Here is a 26,818-nt window from a genome sequence, read left to right as displayed (position 1 = left end):
AGGAAAAAAACCACAAACACCATTGCCAACACTTTAAATTACACAAAGAAAATAGAAAATTCCGAATTGAACTTAAAAACATGAACACATTCAGAAAAAATATTCATGTAATTATAATCACCCTTCAAAAACTTAAACAACTTCTAAAATCCTGAAAGTACCAACATCAATGATTCAGTCATTGTTGGTTCCGAGTTGGTCATGGTTGGGTCCGAGTTGGTAGTGGGTCCGAGTTGGTGGTGGGTTCGAGTTGGTAGTGGGTCCGAGTTGGTAGTGGGTCTGAGTTGGTAGTGTGTCTGAATTCTTACAATTAGAAGGCACCCTAATTCTAGAAGTTATGCATACTTCGCTTGTGATGTTCATACAGTGCGCACACTTGGTGTGTCCCGTCCATGGGGCTCTCAAAATTGGTAAAAAAAGTGCCCTCTTTTGTTGGCACACGGAGCCTCTACCGAGGTTGAGTACAAAAAACATGCAAAGCAAAATGAGGCCAACTTTACTACATTGTAACTCTTTAGACACCAAAATTCTCATGAGGCAAAGACAAGGTCCTCAGTATTTCACCAACCCAGTTGAATTTTGAAGTCTAAGTTCAATAGCTTAGCCTTTTCTTTGCACCAGAGTGAAGATAAATGAAGTGATTTTCCATTCGAAGCACAAATTTCCGATTGAAAATAAGCTTAAATCACTTCCATTTTATTTTGTTTATACATTTTGTTGTACATTTCTGTTCTTAATGTGTTCTTTTCCTAACTTTTTTTGGACAGGTACTGGTTCATGTAGTCCGGACAAAGCTAATTGCTTTTGTCAATGGTAGCCGTACCAAATTACCATTGCAGAGAGGAACACCCCGAAAAATGCAACAATGTAACCTTCCAGATATCACTTCAACATGTGATAATAATGTCAGGATTGTGTAAAGCCTTCAGTCAACGACGCTGAAACAAAATAGGTGCTACATGTAACCCACCCAGAAAAGCATACTAGTAATAGTTTGTGATGAAAGGAGCTGACCAACGAGCAACACTTGCATATTTTTCCAAAGCAAGCGCTGATGGTTTCTGAAGAACAAAATCCATATTTGTGGTTTTGCAGATTGATCAACCGTATCGTATCGACCATTGTATAAGGGCTCAACAGATTGACCCACATTTCAACTTCCAAAAGAAGAATGGACTTTTCTACACCTGGATTGAATTCCAGTCTTCCAAATCCTGCGGCTTACAGTGACCATCTTTATGCTGTAATCACAAACTATCGCATTGTATCGGAGCTGTGAAGTGAAACACATGGAACATCAACAGAGCATGAACTACATGACAACAACAACCACCTGCCGGATGATTACTGCAGTGTAGTTGATACCATTGTGCAAAGCCTTGAGCACTGCTGGTGCTGTTGAGTTTTTATTAGTCTCATCAGATCTCTAGCACTAGTTAGGTTGAGTCAAGACCAGACACCATGTTCAAGAAATTGAAGAAGGGCCGTGACAAGGAGGTAAGAATCTTGAATTTTTTTTTTAAAAGGTTTGTTTTTACATTTCACACAACGGTTTTATGTTTGGTGGGGTTGGGGCACTCAACTTCGCAAAAGAATTTGCCCAGAGTTACGTGTTGTATGCGTCCTTGAAAGTTTGAATTCATTTTGGTGGATTTTTTTTTTTTAAATTAGCAGATTTTTGAATGATTTTCTGATAATAGGATAAGTTTGCTAATTGGCAAATTTTCACCAATTCTTGGAAAAGGGCAATTCTACGATAGTGCATGAGCTACGTTCTATTGACTGGTTGAGAGTTCTGTGCAATTCTAGGGTCTTGTTTTAGCGGGAACCAGCAACATGCATATTTGCTAATTGATTGGAGAACTGTCACAATACATGTAATGATCATTACAAAAAAATGCTGTATACATGTCTGCGCATTACTAAAAAATATATTGGCGACTTTATTTTATTGGCCCCCCTTTAGTTTTGATCAAATTAGAGTCAAAGGTGTTTTTTATCATTCGAAAATGACCTTTTCAACCTAATGCAGACTTCTCTCAATTCTAATGACACTTTTATGCAATTTTGAACAGTTTCTTGGGGTAGAAATTTCAATTTTGTAAGTAGTTTACGTTGGTTGGTGCTGTGCAATTCAGCGCTCCTTGCGCAATCACGGTAAATCGTCATGTGTTGCGTTTTGTCGTTGTTATCGTCACTTTACCCCAAACTTCCCTAAAAAAAAAAAAAATCTCAAAATTCTGCCCTCTATCTATGACATACCTGCATGTTGTTGATGTCGCCAGTTAGTTTGGTAATTGAAATAAATTAAAAGTGGATTTGTTCTTAATATAGAACCGGGCCAATGACTACACTATCAAGTCATGTATGTAATGAACTGATTTACATGTACTTTAACCCAAACCTTTATAGCCCCTCTACCTTCTACATCCATCACATTTGGTATCCAGTTTTTTCTATGTAATATTTTTGTGTGGTTTATTTAGGAAAAAAAGAGAGATTTTTTGTTACGATGAAAGCGTAAAAACTGAAGCTTGAACATATCACATTAAGAATTTAGTACATGTACCATTGGGTAGTGACGTTTGTCATGTCACTTTACTATTATGTGCATGCAGAAACCTCAGTCTAGTGTGCCAGACACCTTGGTTGCTACATGGACGTTTTATTAAATTGTATTTTTGGTTAATTAGGATGGTTTGGAGGTAAAACCACCCAAAGAATTGCAGGTAACAAATAATGCATGATTACTCTCAGACTATCAATCAGTCGAGAAGTTCTCAATCGATGCCTAGAAACCCTCTTCTAATTGACACTATTTCCCAAATGCCTCATTAATTCTCATAACGTGTCAGTAGTCACACACCCGACATCATTTATATACATGTAACTCCGCAATTCTTCATCTGACATACACGTATTCTGTTTGCTTACTCACTGGTGGAGAGTCCCTCCTTGAAAAAAAAAATCAATTGCTGGCGGTGTTTGGGGAATTAGATTTGAAGATGATGAGGACAATAGACATCCAAATACACAGCGATACATTTACATGTGGCTGACAACTATTGATTTTGGAAAGCCTTTTGTAAATTTTTTTCCATGGCCGGTTGTTTTTTTTTCCTTTCATTTGCACAACCAACCTCAAGACATTTGCTGTTATGATGAAGATGGGCAATTTCTTGGAAGGAAGCATAAAGCCACAGGTTTCATGCAAAAACTAAAGACTTTTGTACTGGCACTGAAAAGTAGATCTACAACCAGACTTAAATAAAAGTGTCTCAAAATTGACCTTGTTAATAATCTAGAATGAAGTGTCCTTTTTTGTTACAGAAATACATGTGTAGCAGACAGGGCTCTGGAGTGCTCTGAAACGTGCAAAACTAAATCAGGCCCACTTTACTCACAGTTTAGCCAGCAAATTTTTTCAAAAATTCCACTGGGGCAAAGGAAATGTCCTCAGTATTTCACCAACCAAGTTTGCAGACTCAATTCCATTTTTAAAGGAGACTTTTCTTCAATAGTTTGCACATGAGAGGGATGTCAAGTAATTTCAAAATGGGGCTTAATACTAGACTGGTACATGTCCAACCATGGTCCAACTATTTGAAAAGACTGACCTCTTCATTCAGTGTCAATAGTCTGGTGGCTTGACTATGGAGAAATGTGTAGTAAATCGAGATTAGTTCCCGGTTCATGCCACATGTTTCTTAAATTCTTTTGGCATGGTTAATTGATGCAGTACTAAAGCGGTGTTGGACTGGTTGTTTTAGGTGTCTATTTTTTTGTTTTGCAGGTTTTCAATACCTTAAGTTTTGGGACTCTCATACACAGTATTGAGAGTCCCAAATTTTCGGACTACATTTGTAGGTGCCCATTTTTAACCCTCTATTTTGGCCGTTTTTTCAGTCCTAGAGAAAAAATATCAAAAGTATCTTTGTCATGCTATTGTTTAACGACTGTTTAGAGTGATTTTTGTTTAACACCTGTAGGGCCTATAGGTCCTAGAGAAAAATTATCAGTCCTGGAGAAAAATTATCAAAAGTATCTTTGTCATGCTATTTTTTTAACGATTGTTTAGAGTGATTTTTTTGAAAACCTGTATAGGCCTATGTGTCAAAGTGAGATACTAAAATGTAGTTAAAAAGCAAATGTTTACATGACAAGAACAAGATAAATTATTTATTTTGCCAAACAGCCTTGAGTTGCCACTCCCATAAAACAAACTTGCTTTTAATACTTGAAGTCATAACATTTTGTTTAAATGCACAGAATTTAATAGAATTTTAAATACGTGGATTTCAGTCGCAATACAAAATTTGCTTGATCTATTTGGCAAACATCAGGCAAATCTTATTAAGATTAGAGAGGATTATCCTTTCTGTCTACAATATAAAGTAAGGTCATTTATTTGATAGATTAGAAATGCATAGTGCATGTTGTATTGTATGTTACCCTTCACCATGAACTGTTTATCAGTAACTTATTGGAGTTCAGTTCAGTAAATTTCCGCAGTCCAAATGTTTACGATTAGCCTACTCCAAAGTAACAATAACACACACAATTGATTCATGGCTTGGTTTTGTTCTGGTTATGGGGGAGTGTTCTTAAAGGGAAAATACAACATTTGCAAACGTCAAAAAATAAAACTACCAAATCATTTTGAAATACCTTGCTGGACTGTTAGTGAATGACAGTGTAAAGCATCCTGTAAAATCATGGCACCTGGTATACTGTCATTTTCAAGAAAATGGGTATTTTTGTATCAATTTCCAATGCTGGTCGGCCGAAACTGGCTTTTTTTTTCAAATACTGGCCCCAATTGACCATCGCACTTGTTTGCAATCAATTACACACCTATGAACGGGTACAAGCCAGCTAGACTGGTTCCCTGACCTTACAATTCCCCAATGTATGTAAATTGCTCTGTATGGAGTCAGGGAACCAGACTACAGGAAAATGATTGTTTTTCTTGGTTTAATAGCATTTTCGAACCCAAAACCTCAAAAAAGTCAGTGTAACTTTAATATTTGCTATATATTTCCAACCCCCAAATTTCATCCATTTCTGAAAATTACAGCAAAAGCAAATGATGTTTATTCCTTGGCTTTAAGCATAGAGCAAGGCTTGCTTTATGTCTTTAAGTAACTTTCTTTTTGTGTGTGCATGGGGCTGCATTTACCCAAAGAGATTTATTGCACCAGGTTTCTAAGTGGGCAACAAAAGACGTTTATTTACTCAAGATCAAGTTATGGTCTTAGGTGTGTTTACAGTGGGAGTCTGAGAGTGTGGTTTGCAGAAGGAGAAATATTTGGAAAGTAGTGAGGGTAGATCTTGGTGAGAGAACACCAAGGCTGGAATATCAGATGAAATGTCGGTTGCTGGCCAAGACTTTAGTGTGGCGGTGGTGGGAAATCTCTGCAGGCCTTTTTACAGTTGTCTCGCCTACACGTCTTGATATCAACACGGGTGCACCGTAAGGGTGCACGTATGTATGCGGCTGTAAGCGAACATAGTTGGGCAAAGCAAACTGTTCATTAGGGCTGTCCCGAATAAACTTTGAGTTGCAGTGCTTTATTGTCTTTTGTCAGGTGCCACTTTTTTAGTCTAGACTCTACGGTAGTACATGTAGACTGCTGTTCATTGTTCACATCCTAGCAGGTTAAAGCCGTTTTACAGTTATAAAATACTTATTGCAAAACACTCCACTGCCCCATATCGATTGCCACATGTACATATTAATTGGCACACTCTTCGTTCAACATTTTACCGGCGCAGCATGCTGTTGTAGCTGGCAGTTTTGAATATCCAAATATTCGGTCAGACGCAATTTTTAGGCTGCAGATTTTAGATTTTCTACCTGGGTAGAGCCTTTGAACTGTGGCCCAGACCACGGTAAAAGCATGTATGTAGAGTGCTGGATGGCCTGGGTATATGGAATGCAGTTAATAGATTCTTGCTAGTTTGAAAGGGGCACCAAAAATCTCTGTGTTGGAACTGGTGTAGCGTGAATATCCGACTCCATGAAATGTGGACTCATTGGTAGTACTGCGCACGCGTGAGTACGATACTATGCTATTTTTAGGATCGTTTCGGGAGAGTGACCTGTCACGTGCGAGGGATCAACCAATAATAGGGAAATAGGGGTCCGATTTTCATAGGAGTCGGATTTTCATGTGAGTGACACCGGTTCCAAAACAGATTTTGGATAGTGTGACAGGCCCTTGTGATCTGGTGGGGCTTTGATTTATTTTCAGAGAGGTCATGTTGTGATAATGTGCCAATGTCATTACATGACCTCCATATTGACATTGTACCTCATTTTGGTAGTTAATGTTGAGATAAATCAAGTTCTATCTGATTAGCCTAAAATTATGCCAAAAGTACACACTTTGTTGTTAAGTTTTAAATGTTATTGTTATTTGTTAACTGACACATGTGTTAAACAAAGTCCTAAAAAGTCTCTACACATTTAAAATTTGTCAGAAACCAAACCATACAAAAAAGTATTTTATGAAAACACTGCGCCCCCCCCTTTCCTGCCCCTTTTCTTCCCCTCCACCCCTCCCCCACCCGAAGGTGGCGGATTTTTGAAGATTGCGGATGGTCACTTGGTGGATTCCATTGTCTCGATTATTTTGCTGAAACTAAATTGTGTTGTAAGGAGCTGTCTCCCTTTCTACATACGGTACATGAAGGCCAGCTACAATTTTGTTGGAAACAAATAAAAAAAAAACAAATTGATAACATTTGCAGAATATATTGCAAAGGTATGAATTAAAAACGAAAAGAAAAAAAAAAGGCGGGTAGGAGAAATAAGCGGGCGGGGGCAAGAAACTGGTTGTTTTTTTTACCCGGCCTAATGTTTCATACACGTGTGCATAGCGGCATTTGCTTAACAGCAAATTTTACAAAAGCTCATTGTGCACATTGTAAGCATTCGCATATAGTATAAACTGTATGCAATGATCCCCATAAAACCTTGGCCATGTCTGTAGTGCATTATGTAAACATTGTGACATAACATACATGTTCCTTGGCAACTGTAGCAAACCTTTTCAAAGATTTCTGCCATTCTGTGAACTCCGGGCGTTTACCCATCAAATCCCAACAAACCAAACAAAAGATCTATAGATCCTTCTGGAGCGTCATGCCCTGTAACTGTCCCCAGAGGGCATAAACCAATTAATTCAGGAACACTTCACCTGACCGTAAAGTAATGAGGCGGAAAATGAGAACAAAAACCGATAATGTGTTCCGCGCTCGTTGATGAGTTTGGATCAATAATTTGCCACTGCAATGACATAATTGTCCACCACTGATCAATGTATCGGCGTTTGAGCACTTTGGAGAGGTGCTTGTATGTGACATATAAGTCAATTTGAGTTCACTTAAGGCATAAAAGGGAAGTCAATATTTTCTTAAAATGGAGACTGGAGGTTTGAAAATGGAAAAAGAAATCACTCAGTTTGTTGAGATGAATTTGCATATTTTGTACATTTATGACAAAATCAGTTTGGAATTCTCTTATATTGTACTCATAGGGTATGAGAATCCTCCGATTTGTATGAATATCCAATTATCTTTTTTTTCTTTTAAAGTTTCATACTATTTACAGAGTACAGACTGTAAACATACATTGTACCTACCAAAATTCAGAAGATGCATCGTGATTTCATAAATAAAATTGTCAAATTTACAGTGATCAACAAACATATGTGTCGTTTCAGAAATCTTGTACATTAATGATTAGTGTCACTCGAGCATGTACCACTTGATGTCAAAACTGATTTTGGGGTTGACAGTTCATTCTAACATAACTAATGGAATAAAATGCCATTTATTCGTTGCTCTTCCCATCTTACACTTTTTTTAGGGAGAGTGGGGCAAGAATGATGAGAAGTTGATGCAAGCCGTGGAAGATGGCGACATCGAGAAGCTTCAAGCTGCCCTGGCCAAGAAAGGCACCTCTGCTATCAAGATGGATCCTGATGGAAGAGTCCCGTAAGAACTCAAATTTGTTAGGAGAAAGGGTTCGAATCCAGCCAAGGCATTGCTGCTTTTTTGTTTGTCCTTGAGCAACATACTTTATCAAAATCTTTCCTTACCAAGAAAGGAACATCTGCTTTCAAGATGGAACCAGATGAAAGAGTCCTTTAAGAATTCAATGTGATAAGAGATAGGGTTCGAATCCATCTAAGGCATTGCGACACTTTTGTCCTTGAGCAACATACTTTATCAAAATCTTTCCTTACCAAGAAAGGAACCTCTGCTTTCAAGATGGAACCAGATGAAAGAGTCCTTTGAGAATTCAATGTGATAAGAGATAGGGTTCGAATCCATCCAAGGCATTATGGCACTTTTGTCCTTGAGCAACATACTTTATCAAAATCTTTCCTTACCAAGAAAGGCACCTCTGCTTTCAAGATGGCACCAGAAAGAAGAGTCCTTTAAGAATTCAATGTGATAAGAGATAGGGTTCAAATCCATCTAAGGCATTGCGACACTTTTGTCCTTGAGCAACATACTTTATCAAAATCTTTCCTTACCAAGAAAGGAACCTCTGCTTTCAAGATGGAACCAGATGAAAGAGTCCTTTGAGAATTCAATGTGATAAGAGATAGGGTTCAAATCCATCCAAGGCATTATGGCACTTTTGTCCTTGAGCAACATACTTTATCAAAATCTTTCCTTACCAAGAAAGGAACGTCTGCTTTCAAGATGGCACCAGTAGGAAGATTTCTTAAAGAATTCAATGTGATAAGAGATAGGGTTCGAATGCATCCAAGGCATTATTGCACTTTTGTCCTTGAGCAACATACTTTATCAAAATCTGTCCTTACCAAGAAATGAACCTCTACTTTCAAGATGGAACCAGATGGAAGATTCCTTTAAGAATTCAACGTGCTTAGAGACAGAGGGTTAAAATAAGGCATTCTTTCACAAGATACTTGATCATGATCTGTCTGGCAGTAAAAGGCATCTCTTATAAATGTACAAAGGTCGTGGCCGCTTAAGTGCAGTATTGAAAGATATTATATTCACAAAATGGTGATGTTGTACTCTGGAAGCAGTTAATGACTGCAGAAAAAATATCAAATATTATTGTGTAGTTTAAAGCTTCAGTGAAGTCATGTCCCTTGAGCGGAAGACCTTGGTGCCAGATATTGCTAATATCTAAACCACTAGAATGCAATGATTGAGTAACATTGAGTGCGAACACCAGAGAGCTATTTCAGCTCCCAATTTTTATTATCCTGATGTAAGATGGCAGCTGCTGCTTAAAGGGAATACATGTATACATCATTTGCTTTTGCTGTAATTTTCAGAAATGGATGGAATTGGGGGTTGGAAATATATAGCAAATATAGTTACACCGACTTTTTTGAGGTTTTGGGTTCGAAAATGCTATAAAAACCAAGAAAAACTATCATTTTCCTGTAGTCTGGTTCCCTGACTCCATATAAGAAGAAACATAGCAGTTTACATACATTGGGGAATTGTAAGGTCAGGGAACCAGTCTAGCTGGCTCGTACCCGTTCATAGGTTTGTAATCGATTGCAAACAAGTGCGATGGTCAATTGGGGCCAGTATTTGAAAAAAAAGCCAGTTGTTTCCAACGCTGATCGGCCGATCAGCGTTGGAAATTGATACAAAAATACCACTTTTCTTGAAAATGACAGTATACCAGGTGCCATGATTTTACCGGATGCTTTACACTGTCATTCACTAACAGTCCAGCAAGGTATTTCAAAATGATTTGGTAGTTTTATTTGTTGATGTTTGCAAATGTTGTATTTTCCCTTTAACCACACCAGGGCACGTCCAGTTTGTAGACTCGTAAGTAGGCCTACTCATAAGACCTGCCATGTCACTGGAGGAAACAAGGCTTCAAATATAAAGCCATGACTCATGACCAAAGGAAGTGTGGAACAGGCTTTGCACAAATCTCCAGACGTAAACCAACCCCCCCCCCCCCCTGCATTGTTTACTTGCTACATACATTACCTTGAAAAGATTTAAGTCTACTATTTTCAAATAAAGTCTACTATTTTCAAATAACAGGCATTACAGACAACTATTGTCATATCACGTTTGCTATGTTTCTAGCAATGCAAAATTGTATCCATTTTTTAAAATGAGACAGCCAACGAAAAAAAAAAAAAATCTGCTTGTGTTTAATTATGGAGCAGTTATTTTTTAAACTTTGAAATATTTGCAGCTAGACTGGTTCTCATGTCCTATTAAAATTGGTAATGTAGGGGTGGGAACCAGTCTACTCCCAGGGCAAATCTGCTTGTGCGCAAAAGCAACCTAAAAAAGGCTATTTTTCTGAGTGTTTCAGATGAAAAAAGTAGAAAATGAATAGTTTTTAAAAATAAAACGAACCAGTTGAAAATTTGTTGAGGAGCAGTAGCAGTAAGTCTTTGACTGGTAAAAAAAATTACCTGCTAAGCATGAAATAAACTGCTGGGAGGGAGAGGGGGATGCTTAGTGGATAATTTTTTTTCTGAAAAAAAGTGACCCAAAAATGGTTTATACAACTGCAGGTTTTATTTACAAGTTACTTTGTATTAATACATTTATGTCGATGACTTGTTGACTTTTCAGGTTACATTTTGCAGCTGAATTGGGTCAGTTTGGCTGTCTGGATATCATGATTCAGCAAGGGGTGACAGTCGCCGCAGCCGATAGTCAAGGTAATGGCTTAGTACAGTTTTGATGGGTATACAGGGTAACAGAATGGTTAAGGCTTGACAGTAGCCGCAGCCGATAGTTAAGGTAATGGCTTAGTACAGCTTGGCTGGGTATACATTTTGTACAGGGAGACAGAATGATTAAGGCTTGACAGTAGCCGCAGCCGATAGTTAAGGTAATGGCTTAGTACAGCTTGGCTGGGTATACATTTTGTACAGGGAGACAGAATGATTAAGGCTTGACAGTAGCCGCAGCCGATAGTCAAGGTAATGGCTTAGTACAGCTTGGCTTGGTAAACATGGGTAACATAATGATAAAGGCTTGAAAGTAGCTGCAGCCGATAGTCAAGGTATTGGCTTATAGTGTAGCTTGCCTACAGTGTTTCATTTAAAACCTGTGACACAAATACCAGATTTTACAAAGTTCGGTTTAACTAATTTAAATGAGCCTTTTATTAATAATCATACATTTTTTAACCTACATGTACGTAATGTATATGTGAACACACCTAGAGTAATTTATTTTGGACAATTTATTATAGCAACTCCTGTGTCATAAAATATAGAATAACGGTTTGACAAATGTTTGACTAATATACAGACATATTTCTTATTTGAAGTGAAGACCTATTTACATGTGTATGTTTACTTTATGATTTTACTAATTCTAGTTCTTCTTTGTTTATTTAAAGAAATGTTTGTGGACAGAAATAATATATTTAGTGACGTAAAATGGGTATTGAGGTGAACATAACTATTTCCCTCTACTGTACAGGAAAAATGAAATATGCAGCACAGTGAACAGAAAGCTAGTTTAAAGTTCACTTGTATGGCTCCTGGGGGTGAAGTTGGGGGGGGGGGAGGGGTAGGGGGCAGTGATAAGCATGCTAGTTGGACATTTATATGACTGCAATTTATTCTCACAGGAAATTGTTGTTGGTTTCAATTGGTTTGAACTTTTGGATCAGCCGTTTGCCAGCAGGGTGACATTTCTAACGTGAAGGGCACTGGACATTTGCAGAGTTCTGAGTAACGTTGATAAGCTTTCGAAAGTTCAACCGCGGGCATTCCTCTGGCCGGCTGGTTAGAGCCACATGGCGCTGATATGCCCACACTTACATGTACTGCAATAACCTCGCCTACTTTAGGCCTACACGACCTACTTTAGGGAGTGAATACATAGGAGCTGGTAGCATGGGGATTGCGAGGGATAGAAAGCAAGATTATGGTCCTTGGGAAGCAATAGTTGCACAACTAGCAATCAGGGTACTCGCTCTGCAAACAGACCTTTCGCATGGAGCATCCTAACTGAGGACAGGGCCCAGTTTCATGGCCCTGCCAACTACAGGGTGAGTCAAACAAAACGAAACCCAAATGTCGGGACTATTGTTTTTTTGAAGTTCTGCATGTAGCACTTTCAAAATCTAGGATATGAAAGCCCAATTCATAAGCTTTCTTTTAGTACAAGAATCATTCAAATCACTCATGTACTTTTCAAGTTATGGAATTTTAAACACAACCAGCATTTAAAGGTCCTGTCCAGGGATCACAAAAAAAGTTCAGTGTTCTTTCAGCAAAACGAAAGGAAATCACATAGGGATGTGTGTGAATTGCTTTCGTTTTGCTGAAAGAACGCACACCTTTTTTGTGATCCGTGGACAGAACCTTAAAACGGTGGTTATGTTTAAAATTCCGTAACTTGAAAAGTACATGAGTGATTTGAATGATTCTTGTACTAAATGAAAGCTTATGAATTGGGCTTTCATATACTAGATGTTGAAAGTGCTACATGCAGAATTTCAATAAAGTAATAGTCCCGACATTTGGGTTTCGTTTTTTCGACTCACCCTGTACAGAATTCCGCGCTTACAATCACCATTCTAGCAGCGCTAGCACAAAAAAACAATTCCCTGCTAACCCTGTAAGCACAGAGTCCTCAGTCACGGGATGGACACATGCGCAGAGGACAAACTTCCTTTGGTAACCTGTGAAAAATTCTAACCGTAAGCACGGAATTATCTGTTGCACTAAGCCGGGATTTGTGGCTAACTGAGCAGAGCCATAAAATTGGGCACAGGTCTTTGTTCCCATGTTATACGCATGAGAACACACTTTGTGCCGAATTGAAATAATAAAAATTGTCCTTAGTGAGGGCGGTTTATGCAAAGGATCTGTTGAATGAGTAGGGAAGTTGGTCCTGTTGCCTGTTGGTCCTACCCACTGATCTCTATATAAAGACTGGATAGCGGATATGCATACAACATTCACACAGTAGACTTTGCATATTGACCAATTCGCCCCCGGTCTCACGAAGATGGCCGCGTATAATACGAACGTTCTACGCGTAAATACGCACGCGTTGTATCAACAGTTGACGCGCATTTTGGTCACGTACACATATTATGATGTTCTAAAAGGGACACATTTCCGTAGTGACTATTATTTCAAAACGCCGAAAAAGTGATTTGCGGCATTTTAAAAAGTAACCACGAGGTTAGAAAAATTGTAGCCTTGGTCAGTGGGGGTGGTCAAAATATAAGTCAAGTGAACCTTGACGTTACAAAAGAAATCATGCTGTCTATAAAGACGGCAACTTGTCCTTTGTAGATCACCAGCCGGTCTCACCAATATGGCGTCAAATTCGTTCATTGTGCGGCTCTTTATTAGCTATCCAGTCTTTATATATAGAGAGATCAGTGGTCCTACCTGAGGTTCAGGAGAGCAAGTTCACGAATACTAGAATTTGTATCCTTGTGGAGTCATTTGTTTGTTCTCGTGTACTAAAATTTAGAGTTTGAAAATGTAGTTTCAAAATGCTCCTATTTTAACCAGAATTAATTTCCTGGGCTGAAATTCGGACTTAATATCCCTTACATAAAATACTTCAATTTGCGACGGATCAACATTCCTTGAAAATTCCTAGTTTTTGAGTAAAATCCATATTTCGTGATAACCTTGTGGAGACGTATTCATCTATAGAAATTGCCCTGTGGAGATGTATACAATCTTTTGTTTGCTATTATTATACACATGTCTCCACAGGGTACCGTGTATCAGATCACTGGTACATTCATGACATTCTACAGTCTATCCAGCCAATAAACAGAAAATCAAACAGGGAAAGCAACAAAGAAACCATCCCACAAGCCAGCATGCTAGGAAGAAATCCAGTAACAATCCCATTGGCGAGAAAGTAATCAATCCAGCCAGGGTGTACGCTAGTAAGCTCACAAGTAGTGAAACCATCAAACAAGTCAACATACCAACAAGCAAGAATGTAATAGCCATTGCAGGACACCGGCTACAGTTCAGAGTACCAGTGATTAATTACATGAATATTCATGTTTTAATTTGTTCTACACTATAGGTTACACGGTGCTTCATTACGCCTGTATGGGCGGCCATACTGACTGTGTCCAACGACTTGTCCTTGCCCATGCTCCCCTCAATGCGAAGGAACTCACTGGCAAAACTGCTCTTCATCTTGCCGGTAAATTGAATCTTCTTGCTCTTGTAGAACTAGGTCCACAAATTCTCATTTTTAAACTAACCTCAGTTTGACTCTAGTTCAAGAAATGTAGCCAGTGAAACAGAGGTCATTGTTCATATCTTTGTTACAAAAGTGGCCGATAAGAGTTCTCATGATAAAAGTCTGTTTTGAGAACACAACAGTTTGTGTAGCAGTTTACCACATAGCCCCTTCAGAAATTGACAATATTCTTGTGTTGCCTCAAAAGATCTGAAATTTAAAACAAAAGGTCAAGAAGATTAACCTGTTTTTTATTAAGAGGTCTTCTAGAATATTTCCATCAAAATCTTAAGGAAAGAGGTAGTATTCCGAGGCCACTTCAGCGGTTGCGTACAAAGTCTTTGGAGAGTATTTCCTAACAAAATTGGAAATGTTTCTCAGGCCCAGATTCATGTCTTTTCAACATTTTCGCAATGACGGACCTTTATTGAAATGATATGTGCAGAAAAAAAGTGGCATCAAGTTGCAACATTCTTTCAAATCTTAAGAAAGGCGATTGTGTAGTTAAGGGCCACTCTTTCGTTTGAGTCCCTAGAGAGTTCAATCTATGACATTGCCGTTGTTTTCTTACGTTACTAACTAGTTGGGTAAGTCCAAAACTTACAAGTATATTTTCATTCTCTTTAGAACCGGGCCCGTAACTAACAGTCGCCTTAAAAAAAAAGCTTAACCGTACAGATTTTCAAACCCGTAGTGTTAGGCCCAGGTAGCTTTGTGAAATACTGAACACATCAAAAGCCAAAAGAAAAGGAACTACATACGCAGTGCTGAAATATATCAGCGCTTTGTGTGTGTGTCTGTGAAAATATATTCCTTTTTTTATATTTGAAGACCGGATAACAATGGCTTACCTGAGATAGGATTTGCGGAAACATCTTTTCTTCAAAAGGTTTTAACATTGAGTCTTTGAATAAAACCTTATGACTGCACACATATGATAAACGTGCGTACATCTGAAGAGTCAATGCAGAATTTTTAAACTTGTTCCATTTTTGGAACCAAAAAGTTGATCATCTACCCAAAATAACCTTGAAATTATAGACACAGCAATGATTTACATGTACATAACGTGGACTCATCTCAGATTTATGAATGAGAGGTGACAAGCAGACCCGGTGTAAGTCTTAAATAATACCTGGACTTACCGGAAAGAATGTGATACCTAGTAATTATGTCCAAGGAAATGACACATGGCTTTAATTTAAGGATAGGAAATGCATGCTTTTCTGCGACATGCTCAAGAATAAACAAGATAAACATGAATGGATGTTGGGGCTGGTTTATATAAAGTATAAATTCGAAAAGTATAAACATAGTACGACTACATGTACATGTATAAATTAAAGGGCTCAAGTAATGTAATTTTTAAATGCAATCCTTGAAAATGCAACTCTGTGTCTCATTTAACCCTATTTTCAATTTTTGTTTTGCCATTTTCAAGGGTATTTTGGTGCCTTTTTGGTTTTTATGCTATTACAAATTTCCATATTCATGAGCAAAATTGTGATGTCATTTCAGGCAGAAACTTCAATGTCAATTAATGTTACAGCTATTTCTGCACCAAAAGTTGCCAGAATTTTGGATACTTCGCTGTTGTAGATTTTCTTTTCTTTGGTGATTCGTTGTTGCGTATGTACATTGTACATGGCAGTAAGCCAATTAGCAAACTTTTCTCAAAAGTGTTTTCAATTAGCAAATTTTTGGGCTCACGTAAACTGAACAGTGTCTTCCTGAAATGACATCACAACAACAGCGCCCTCAGTTGTCCGGAAAAGCACAGACTTTTTAAATATCCAAAGAAGTGCACTTTTTAATATAATTAAAACCAAAAAGGCATGTGAATTGGTAGTTTTCACACAAAGAGGAGTAGGAACTTGCACAAAATATCTTCCTAAGAAAAATTCATTGCATGGCCCCTTTAAATATACCGGTAAGTCAAACTTCAAAGACTCCCTGCCATCATTTTTCTGCCATTCGCTGCATTTATTTTTTTTATTTTTCTTTTATTTGGAGTTTTTAAAATGTTATTAATCAGTGGAAATAGTCAGGTGGCTTAGATCTAATTTTCGTCAAGATCGTGACCGACTGGTCCAAAGCACCAAACTTGGTAGATAGATTCTTATAGACCTAGAGAAGATATTTAGAAGGGGTGACACCTGAAATTCGTTTGGGAAGGGTGCCTTATTTGCATAAATCGTTAATCCCTGTCGTGTAATATATTTATTCCCATATTTGGGTATATTTCTATTTTTTTATTTTTTTGAAAAGTGTATTTTGGCGATTCTACTTACATATCTTCACTTAAATAACATTTTCCAAAGCATATAAGTGACTGAATAATTATGAGGACATAGTAACGATCCAAAATGGCTACTATTATGCCCTAAAATTGCGCGCATTTACCTTGTCTCCAGATATCATCAATTAGTCTTGCCAAACATCAGCACTGATGAACTTCAAATTCACCAAGTAGCTTACTGGTACAGTTACCCTATTAAAACCTTATGCAAAATCATGTGAACAATGATAACATTGTGATATTTAGCCCAGAAAACAAAAACTGGGAAAAAAACGAGGTGTCCATAAATTGGGCTAACAAGTAGGTGAAGGGTTGCCTAACATGGAACACTGGAGCAAGTTCAAGGAAATTCCCCTAATTATTGTTGAGAAAACGTTTTGGCGTAGACAAATTTATTGTAAACAACAATTATAATCTCTTATTTAGGGGGATTTCGTTGATCTTGTTCAAGTCCCCACGTTACCCTTCCCGTACTAGCCCAATTTACGGACACCACATTTTCTCCCCTTTTTTGGTCTTTTGGGCTAAACATCAAGATGTTATCAATTTTCACTTGATTTCCCACTTATTTTTGTTAGGGTAACTATGCCAGTAAGTAACTTTGTGAATTTGAAGCTCATCAATACCCACGTTTGGCGAGACTAGTTGATGATATCTGAGGAAAAGGTAAATGCCCGTAACTTTAGGGTAAAATAGTAGCAATTTTTTTGTTTATTATGTCCTCCTAATTATTCAGTCACTTATAAGTTTTACAAAATGTTATTGAAGTAAGAATATGCAAGTAGAATCACCAAAATACACTTTGCAAAAAAAATAAAAAATTAAAAATATACCCAAATATGGGAATAAATATATTACACGGCAGGGATTAACGATTTATGCAAATTAGGCACCCTTCCCAAAAGAATTTCAGGTGTCACCCCTTCTAAATATCTTCTCTAGGGCTATAAGAATCTATCTGCCAAGTTTGGTGCTTTGGACCAGTCGGTCACGATTCCGACCATATGCCACCTGACTAAAAGCTTCAGACCAAGATTAAATTCATAATTTAAGTATGGTCCAAAAATGTCAAGAGCATCTTTAATCAATTTGCTAGGTTCAGGTGCTTTTCATTATGAAATGTTGAACTGTTTGTCAGAATCCTTGATGGTTCATACGCTGCTAACACCATATCTTATTTTTCTATCATCACAATGCCATCCCTTCATTACATTTGAATGGCATTGGGGAAAAAAGAGATTTATTACTGGGAAAATGATTGAAAGACTACCGATTTGATAATGTTCCAATTCTTCTTCCTTTTCTCCTTCTTTGATCAAGTTCTCGGAGGCCACTCTGACTGCAGCAAGGTTCTACTGAAAGCAAAAGCCTTGATTGATGCAACCGAAGAAGTAAGACGCTGACTCAGTAATTAATCTTTATGGATCTAAGGATCTTATTCTCAAGTTGTTTGAATTTTCACAAACCCCAAAGCAAGATCATGAAATTGGGCCAGATAATTATGTTTTTGAGAAGCGTGAAAAACATGCTCACCGTATTCCGTTGTTCAGTAGTAGAGACTGATATATATATGATACTCTTTAAGATTTCAGGTTGTAAGGGTTAACATCCCTACAGAGCCTGGATTCGAACCAAAGACCCTGCCGAATACTTATCACTAGGCCAAGTCTCCCAGCACACAGCAGCTGCTGTAGACACACATTATGATTCTTATTTGACCCTCCTATGCAAACATACATTCTGTGCCAAGTGGTCCTTTCAGTCAAAATCAATCGAGTGACTGTTTTCAAAAGTTAAGAATTCCCAGCCTACAAAAGCAAGATTGGCTGGCCGTGACTGTTTATGTAACTCGATAACAGCTTTGCTTTAGCTGTGGGTAATTGATAAGCCAGCTGTGCCCACAACTTGCCTGCTTTGTCGTTTCATGGTCTGTTGACTGAGTTTGACTAGTCAAAGTGCTTTATACTTGACATGATCTGACTGCTGGTGACTAGCCTGTGTTAAAAGTGTAACAGTGGAAGTGGATGGCAATTTTGACTGTCTGTGACTGTTTAAATAGCAGGAGGGTTAATGTTCTTATTTGAATTCTTGTCTAGTATGGGAAAACAGCATTGATGATGGCTGCCCAGCTGGGCCATCTAGCGATCTGTAAAGACCTGATAGATAGAGGAGCTAATGTCAACGCACAGGATCATTTGCAGAGGTATGTAAAGCAGTTTTGCAATGCACCATCTGAAGTCTGATAAAGAATGAAGTAAATTGACTGTTGTTTCTATCCGCTCCGTTCACAAGTACCCCCTCACCGGCAAAGGAAGTACAGTTGGGGGTGACCGACAGACGCCATCTTGCCTGACTGCAATTCATTTGCTGCAAAGCGCGGCCACTGCGTGTACATTTAACAAATCCCCTGGTGTACGCGTGTCACACACAAGGAACGGTGCGTGTCAACCAGCGAAATGTCCCGCCCATGGGACGTCGTTGCTAGGTAAAAGGGCGCCCTCTTTTGGTAGCGCACGGAGCTCATTAAATATCATACCTCAAGGCTTGAAGCTGTATTTTAGGCAAACTTTACTGGTTAATGTATTACCTGTGTACTCCATATTTTTAGTTTGTAGTGTAGAGGAAATAAATGTTTAATTTTTTTTATTTAATACCTAAAATAAAGTAACAATCCAAAATTCTAATTCTGAAACAGAATTGAGACATACTTGAATGCCTCTTATTGAGTAAAATTGACCTTGTAATTGTTTTGCAAAATCATGTGTTTGAGATTGGAGGCTTTGGGGTCGTTAGGGTCGAGGATCCAATAAATTTTCAATAGATCAGCCAAAATAACTCACCATTAATGTTTACGTGTTTACAAACACAATGTAGGTTGCTACAGAAACTGTCTATTTTAAGTGTTCATGACATGAAGTTTACGTTGGGAATTATTCTTTTGCAAATAACTATTTCTTCGAAATGTTTTGAAAAATATAAGACATACCTTTTTGGTGAAATTTGTGTAAAGTCCTCTTTTTAAAAACATTTAAAAATATTCCTTGCTTTTTCTGACAACTGAGTATGTTATTTCTGTGATATCACAATAGGAGCACACACTTGAAATTAGGGGTTCAAATTGTGAACCCAAAATTTTGGTAACTACAAACATTTGTGCATAAATTTTGTTCTTAATATCTTGGTCATGTACTGATACAACAGTGTATCACCAAAGCAAAGAAACTTACCAGTTCAAAACTTCAAAATTCTAAACACTGTTGATGCTGGGGCAACTGTAACACTGACGTTTCTGCCTATGAAAATGACATCACACTTTTGCTCATGACTATTGAAATTTGGAATAGTATAAATATCTTAAAGACACCAAAATAGTCTTGAAAAAAAATGCAAAATGAAAATTGAAAATAAATTTAAGTGAGACACAAAGGTGCATTTTCTAGGATTACATTAAAACAAATTATATTGCTTGGACCCTTTAACAAGCATGTTTTTGTAGAGTTGACTGACTCCGATTCTTCTGTCGAAATATAGAACGCCTCTAATGATGGCCTGTGAGCAGAATCACAAGGACGTTGTGGATCTCCTAGTCAAGCGAGGAGCCAGGACGGACCTTACAGATGCCCAGGGATACGATGCGGCGTACTACGCCGAGGAAAGCAGCGGTGAGGAATTGAAGGAATGTCTGGAGTCGGCGCCGTCTGTGGCTACTTGGGATGTCAGTAAGTAGAGGGCGCTATTTAACCATACCAGAAGCAGGAATCTAGTACTCCTCCCATCTCCTTGCCCCGCCCACCAAAATCTTCATCATCAATCAAAATGTCTCAGTTACACTACCACTAGAAATGCCTGCATTGCTTGTCTTTTTCTTTACAAGACAGTTTAATGAATTTCATCGGTCTTACACTCGTACTGCAATCTCTAGGGCAACTGTGAGGCATGAGGGTGCCAAGCTGTGGAGCTCTGTTGTTTTTTCCCTGAAAAATATCTCCAGGCTCTCGCTTTTTTAGCGCAAATACAAAAATAAGTTATTGGAAAATTATTTAAGTAATTAATTTTTTTTTTTTCACGGGGTTGCAGCTGCATGTTATTCCCATATTTATGTCTGGTGTTATGTCCTTATATGTTGTGTGTGTGTGTAACTTGTATATTTTTGCATGATTGTAACTGGGGATCTCTACTCGACAAGCATTGCTTTTTAGGGATCCCCGTCCACATATTTTGTACATATTTAACTCTGATTGCCTTTTTTTATGTGGAAAATAAAGTGAATTGAATTGAATGGAATTGAATTGAACTGTTACAGAAGCCCATGACGAGACAGACAACGAACCCAAAGCAGACGCCATTGATTTCGTCGACCGCTTCGATGCTGGTAGATGTGAGTCTCCTATTCCCAGATCACCAAGGCAACAGGTATGTAGACCCTTAAAGGCTCGTAGGAACATTTGCAATTACCCGGAAATGTGCCTATCGATTTAAACGAGAAAAATCTTGCTCGGAGTGAAGATAGGACTGGTACCTAATACCCTGTGAAATTATTCTGCCTTGAATAGTATTGCTGGGAAGAAAACAATCATTGAAGGTGGTGCCCACAGGTACAGTGTTTTATGTACGTTAGCAACAGAATCTAGTTACAAGACCTCCAAAATTGTGTATACATTTCTGTTTTCTCAAAGTGTGTATTCTCCACTGAGTTGAAACTTCAACAAGTTAGTTGTTATGTTCCCCTCCTTAAGATTTTGAGCAATTTTGTTGCTTCAAACGAAAAAAAATTACACAAGAAGCAAACGATCCTTTTTACCTTTAAAATCCATCATTCATATCCAGAAAAGAAGATAATTTTAAGGGACTGGATTTGACCAGAATCTGTTTTATTTGAACTGTGAAATTTAATTTTTTTCCGAATGCTTTTGTTATAGAATGGTAATCTGCACCATTTGGCTGTGACAAACCAGCAGAACTCCGCCTCGTCAGTGAAGTCATCGCAGCAGTCCAAAGAATTCAAGGTCAGTCAGGTCAAAGGTCAGGGTCAGGAAACTGAAGGGAACTTGCAAGAGCCATATCTAATCTGAGATAACCTACTATTTTGTTTCCATGGAAAACTCTGTTTTGTTTCTATGGAAAACTCTGTAGAAGTTTGACTTTTTTGTTTAGAACATAACTAAGGGGTTTCTTTTTGCTCTGGGCTTTGAAGATGAACCATGATAAAATGTGCGATTCATAAAAATAAATTGTTCATATTTGAATATCAAACACCCACAAATAAGTGTTACATTAAGTGTGTGTAATGGTAATTCTATAAAATTTAGGGTCCAAATTTATTTGTTGGGTAGGTAGTTTGCTATTCATAATCACCCTTGGAGGATGCATCAGAATTATAAAATCATAGATGCCTGATGTAACCCCAAATTTATAGAATGGCCCATAAGTTAGATTTCACTGTTCATCACAAATTCTATTTGAAGATTTTAGAATGGGCAACCGGAGAAGGTCAGAATTGAGATTTCTAGAACGTGAATATGGATGAATAAAACAATGTATTTGTGTTTTGATTTTAGGAAATGGAGGAGGAAAATGAGCTGTTGTATGACGAGCTGAGCCGTGTGACCTTGGATCACAAGAAAGCTCAGGAAAAGATCAAAGCGTTGGAGCAACAACTACAGCAAACCAGCATGGTCAGTGAAATTCATGTGATAAGGAAATTGGTACCAGAAAACTCAAGTCACATAATTTGAAGATTATCAATGGTAACACTTCCACCCCATTCGGCCTACAGAAGACTTCTTTCAGGAAGGCCCCCTTTAATGGCGAAACTATTGTGGAAGCTATTGTTCAGGTAAAGTTTGTACAATGGCTTGTACAATGCTTTTGCCATGGAAGGGGGCCTCACGCGCGTGGATTTGTCTATAGAGTAAGCCAAAACATTGTGTACCATCCCATGTATCCCTCTGACCTGCATTACAGACCCTTAACCCTAACCCCCTAGGCTCTTGCACTAGAAAGGATACCAAACCTAACAAATTTCAACAGCTGCATACAGGTCTGTAAGCACTGGTACCAAAACTGCCAAACTCCAACAGGCCTTGTACGGGGAACAGTACTAAACCTGCCAAACTCCAACTGTTGGAGTTTGATTGACTTGGTATGGATGGGCCTATGCATTGTCGAGTGATTGGATAGGGATGGTACCAAACCTAACAAAATAAAGCAATATATTTGACCAGGAACTGTACTGGGGACCGTGGGTGAGCGTACCCACGAAGAAATGCCTGTGAACTCGCATGTACATGCACATTTGACCACAAACTGTGCTGAGGACCGTGGGTGAGCATACCCACGAAGAAACGCCAGTGAACTCCCTCAAACTCCAACGTGTTCACAAATCTCATTGCCTTCTGCCCCGAACCTCACAAAATTCAACAGGGTCTCCCTGGGCCTTTGGTACCCAGTCAATCAAAGTCCAACACCAGCTGGCCAGTGTTCGGTACCAACCCTGCCAAAATCAAGCAAAACCCGCTGTTGGAGCTTGATGGGCTCAGGGTTGTTAGGGTTAATGTTCATTTTGGAAGCCAGTATTTTTGAAGCGCACTTTCACTTGGATATTTTGTAGCCCTGGTCGGTACTCTTTGTGTGACAATGATTATTTGATCTGTGTTTTTTGTCTTTCTCTTTTCAGGTGCATGGAGACAACTTAAGGAATCAAGAGTTTGAAGAGGAGGTCGGTAGATTTTTCCATATTTTTCTTTGCCATTCATCATTTTCAGAAAGAAGTTGATGGTATCTTTGTTAGTGCCATCCTGAAATTTGCGACAGATGTTTCTGGCACAGTCTTTGTACTTGGTTCTTGTTGAAGAATGAAGGAAATTTTAAAAGTGTTTGTGAACAGTACAGATTCAGTGACCAAAATATTTATTATCGGAAGATGTCTGAAGAGTTGTGACTGTAGTTTATTCATCAATTGTGGTATGATTACTCAATATTACTTTGTCTTTTGTTTTGATCAGTTTGAGAATCTGAAGCGAACTCTACAAGCCGAGAAAGACAAGAGAATGAAAGCCGAGGCTGAAATCGAAACCCTGAAAACACGGCTTGCATCAGTTGGGGTGAGTTATGACGTTGATTTCTGTCACTGGTCGGATAGGCTGGCTGTTCTAAACTCTCTTTTGTAGCTCGGCAGTAACAGGATTTCAGGCATTTGGCATTGCAGATAACATATTGGTGCCACATCCTTTTCTTGTAGACCTCTAATTTCCTGCAGAAATGTCACAGCTGAGGAAATTGAACCAGTTTATAGTTTCATTTGGAGAGTCAGCTAGTGTTTGTTTCCTTCCTTCCGCCTCTTGTTGATTTGAAAATGAATTCAACTGCTGAAAACCGCTCACTGACTGCAATATATGTAGTAGGGCCAGTTGGTAATCTATTTTATTTTTCTTGAATTGCCCTTGAAATGCCTCTGAAGAAGGTCATTAAATTTTTTGTAAATTGGTTAGATTCCTGTCAGAGTTGTCGGGCACCTTTCTTATTTCTCTGTTTTATATCCATCTCCTTCTCAAAGAAAAATGTTCCATCCTTCACAATTCTTGTTTTCCTTACTTTTTTGCAGGGTGACGTCACTGAAGATGAAATTGACAGTAACTGGGGCGATAGCGATGACGACCTGTTTGACCTCCCAGGTAAAATCTTGAATTCCTAACATTAGAATTTTATGGAAAGCACATTTGAATATATTTTTTTATAGAATTTGCGCTATATAAATTAAAGGGAATATACATCATTTGCTTTTGCTGTAATTTTCAGAAATGGATGGAATTGGGGGTTTGGAAATATATAGCAAATATAGTTACACTGACTTTTTTGAGGTTTTGGGTTCGAAAATGCTATAAAACCAAGAAAAACAATCATTTTCCTGTAGTCTGGTTCCCTGACTCCATTTAAGAAGAAACAGCAGTTTACATATATTGGGAAATTGTAAGGTCAGGGAACCAGTCTAGCTGGCTTGTACCCGTTCATAGGTGTGTAATCGATTGCAAACAAGTGCGATGGTCAACTGGGGCCAGTATTTGAAAAAAAGGCCAGTTTTTTTCCAATGCTGATCAGCCGATCAGCGTTGGAAATTGATACAAAAATACCACTTTTCTGGAAAATGACAGTATACCAGGTGTCATGATTTTACAGGATGCTTTACACTGTCATTTACTAACAGTCCAGCAAGGTATTTCAAAATGATTTGGTAGTTTTATTTTTTGATGTTTGCAAATGTTGTATTTTCCCTTTAATAAATTATTGTTATTATTACAGAAGATCATCCTTCTTTCAAAGCTTTTCTGTAAAACCTGTTTAAATTTGTTTGACGTCACTTACATCTTTGAATTTATTGTCTCAGGCACTGGTGGCTCAGCGGTGAAAGTCAAGCCAGCCAAGAGGATGGATACGGCAAACAGGTTAAGCAGTGAGAGTACAGGACTGGTGGCCATCCTTCGCAGTCAGATAGTATCCCTCCGCCAGGAAAATGAAGAGCTCAAAAAGAAGGTAGGAACTGCACAGTGCAGAAAAATCTCCAAATGTGAAAGAATTTCCCGAAAAGTATTTGCATATGTTTCATTCCATAAATTTAGGTTCCAAAGTCTGACATTTTTCCTGTCCCTGCTACCTGGCTACTTTGTAATTTGCCATTGAAGCATCATTAAGGATGACTTCAAATAATTTTCATTTGTTGGGTATAAAGTAAGTAAGATTTGAGGTTTTGCATGGTGGAGATACTAAATAATGAAGGTTTGCGGAAACACCATGTGCGAATAATTTCTCAAGTAAGAGAATGGTTCTGAAAAGAACCAGAGGTATAAACTCATGGGTAAGTAGTTTGCTATTCTCATTCTCTTGGAGGACAACTGCATTAAGCCTCCTATGCAAACATTCTGTGCCAAGTAGTCCAAAGAACTGTTTTCAACAGTTAAGAATTCCCAGCCTACGTAAAGCAGTATTGACTGGCTGTGACTGTTTAAAGTAACTTGATACAGCTATGCTTTGACTCCGGGTGATTGATCAGCCAGCTGTGACTACAACTTGCCTGCTTTGTCTGTTCATAGTTTGTCGTTGACTGAGTTTGACTAGTCACAGTGCTTGTTTGATACACGATCTGACTGCTGGTGACTAGCCCGTGTTAAAAGTATAGCAGGGGAAGTGGATGGAAATTTGACTGTCTGTGACTGTTTAAATAGCAGGAGGGTTTAGGAGTACATCCAGAATTATAAAATCATAGATATCAGATGTAACGGGGACAGGAAAGAAAGTGGATCCCAAATTTGTAGAAAGACCAATGTGCAGCCTTTGTGTATCTTGATCATGATTTAGTTGCATTTTCTCCTTTATGTCTTTAAAGAGGCTGTGGAATGCTCGGAGACATTTCCGTCATTTTTCGGGTATATGTAGCCTAAGGTGTAATGAAATAAAAACGACTATTGTTTCTGTCATGAAATGAATACAAAAGGTACTTTTGAGAGCTGTTTTTTAGGTCCTATTTCGACCCGAACGTGCAATTTGTGTAAAAGTCGTCATTGGGGGCAGCATACAAAACATAGTAAATCGTGACGTAATAAACAGGACTCCCTATGCAGCGTAGTATAAACGAGTCCTGTTTATTACGTCACAGTTTTTCTGATTTTACAAAGAACCCGACGACTGTTGATTTCAATTATGCGCTCGCCGACCAACAAATTACTCGATGAATTTCAGTTTTATAAACATATAAACGCACATTACAAAAGAATGGGAGTTTGTCATTATGATATATATATATGGGTCTACTCTACAATAAAAAAATATAAAAAAACAAAACGACTTTCAGCATTCCACAACCTCATTATTAAGCCTGTCCATTATCTGGTTAGCAATTTCTTGTAATCTCATTTTAGATTTTTGAGTATACCCATCACTTGCATGTGAAATGTTCACCTAAGTTTTCTTATTTCCTATCTTAGAGTGTCGCCAACACATCTACGGAATTGGACGACAGCCGAGTCGCCCAGTTAGAAGAGGAACTATCTTCCATGAGGGAGGAATTCGATGCTGTGAATGGGCGTGATGTGGTCGGTGTGGATGAATACAAGGAACTGAAGGAAGCGAACAGGCTGGAGTTGGCAGAACTCCAGAAGAACAACAACATCTTGATGGATGAGATTGCTAACATGTCACAGAGGGTGAGTGGGAGAAAATTAAACTGATTTGGAATTACTTTAAAAATTTTTTTTTTTTTAAGTTGAACAAAGAAATTGACTGGAGCGGGGTTTGAACCTGCGA

At 38.3% G+C, this 26,818-nt stretch overlaps 1 protein-coding gene across 1 annotated transcript in view; it reads left to right on the top strand.

The window, feature by feature from the left end:
* The window catches only part of LOC119740299 (ankycorbin-like), a 32,521-nt gene that overhangs the window by 2,725 nt on the left and 2,978 nt on the right, over window positions 1-26,818 (top strand). Inside the window, exons 2-16 of the mRNA XM_038215565.1 lie at window positions 768-1,497; window positions 7,874-8,001; window positions 10,609-10,697; window positions 14,062-14,184; window positions 17,843-17,913; window positions 18,619-18,725; window positions 20,054-20,241; window positions 20,826-20,935; window positions 21,442-21,528; window positions 22,081-22,197; window positions 23,199-23,240; window positions 23,527-23,625; window positions 24,126-24,195; window positions 24,906-25,051; window positions 26,500-26,718. Coding sequence (XP_038071493.1) covers window positions 1,462-1,497; window positions 7,874-8,001; window positions 10,609-10,697; window positions 14,062-14,184; window positions 17,843-17,913; window positions 18,619-18,725; window positions 20,054-20,241; window positions 20,826-20,935; window positions 21,442-21,528; window positions 22,081-22,197; window positions 23,199-23,240; window positions 23,527-23,625; window positions 24,126-24,195; window positions 24,906-25,051; window positions 26,500-26,718 — 1,632 coding nt within the window. The 5' untranslated portion in view covers window positions 768-1,461. The remainder of the gene's footprint in view (window positions 1-767; window positions 1,498-7,873; window positions 8,002-10,608; window positions 10,698-14,061; window positions 14,185-17,842; window positions 17,914-18,618; window positions 18,726-20,053; window positions 20,242-20,825; window positions 20,936-21,441; window positions 21,529-22,080; window positions 22,198-23,198; window positions 23,241-23,526; window positions 23,626-24,125; window positions 24,196-24,905; window positions 25,052-26,499; window positions 26,719-26,818) is intronic.

The sequence above is a fragment of the Patiria miniata genome, unplaced genomic scaffold (genome assembly GCF_015706575.1).
Source record: "Patiria miniata isolate m_02_andy unplaced genomic scaffold, ASM1570657v1 HiC_scaffold_5, whole genome shotgun sequence".
NCBI classification, from domain to species: domain Eukaryota; kingdom Metazoa; phylum Echinodermata; class Asteroidea; order Valvatida; family Asterinidae; genus Patiria; species Patiria miniata.
This window is presented reverse-complemented; position numbering and strand designations above follow the sequence as displayed.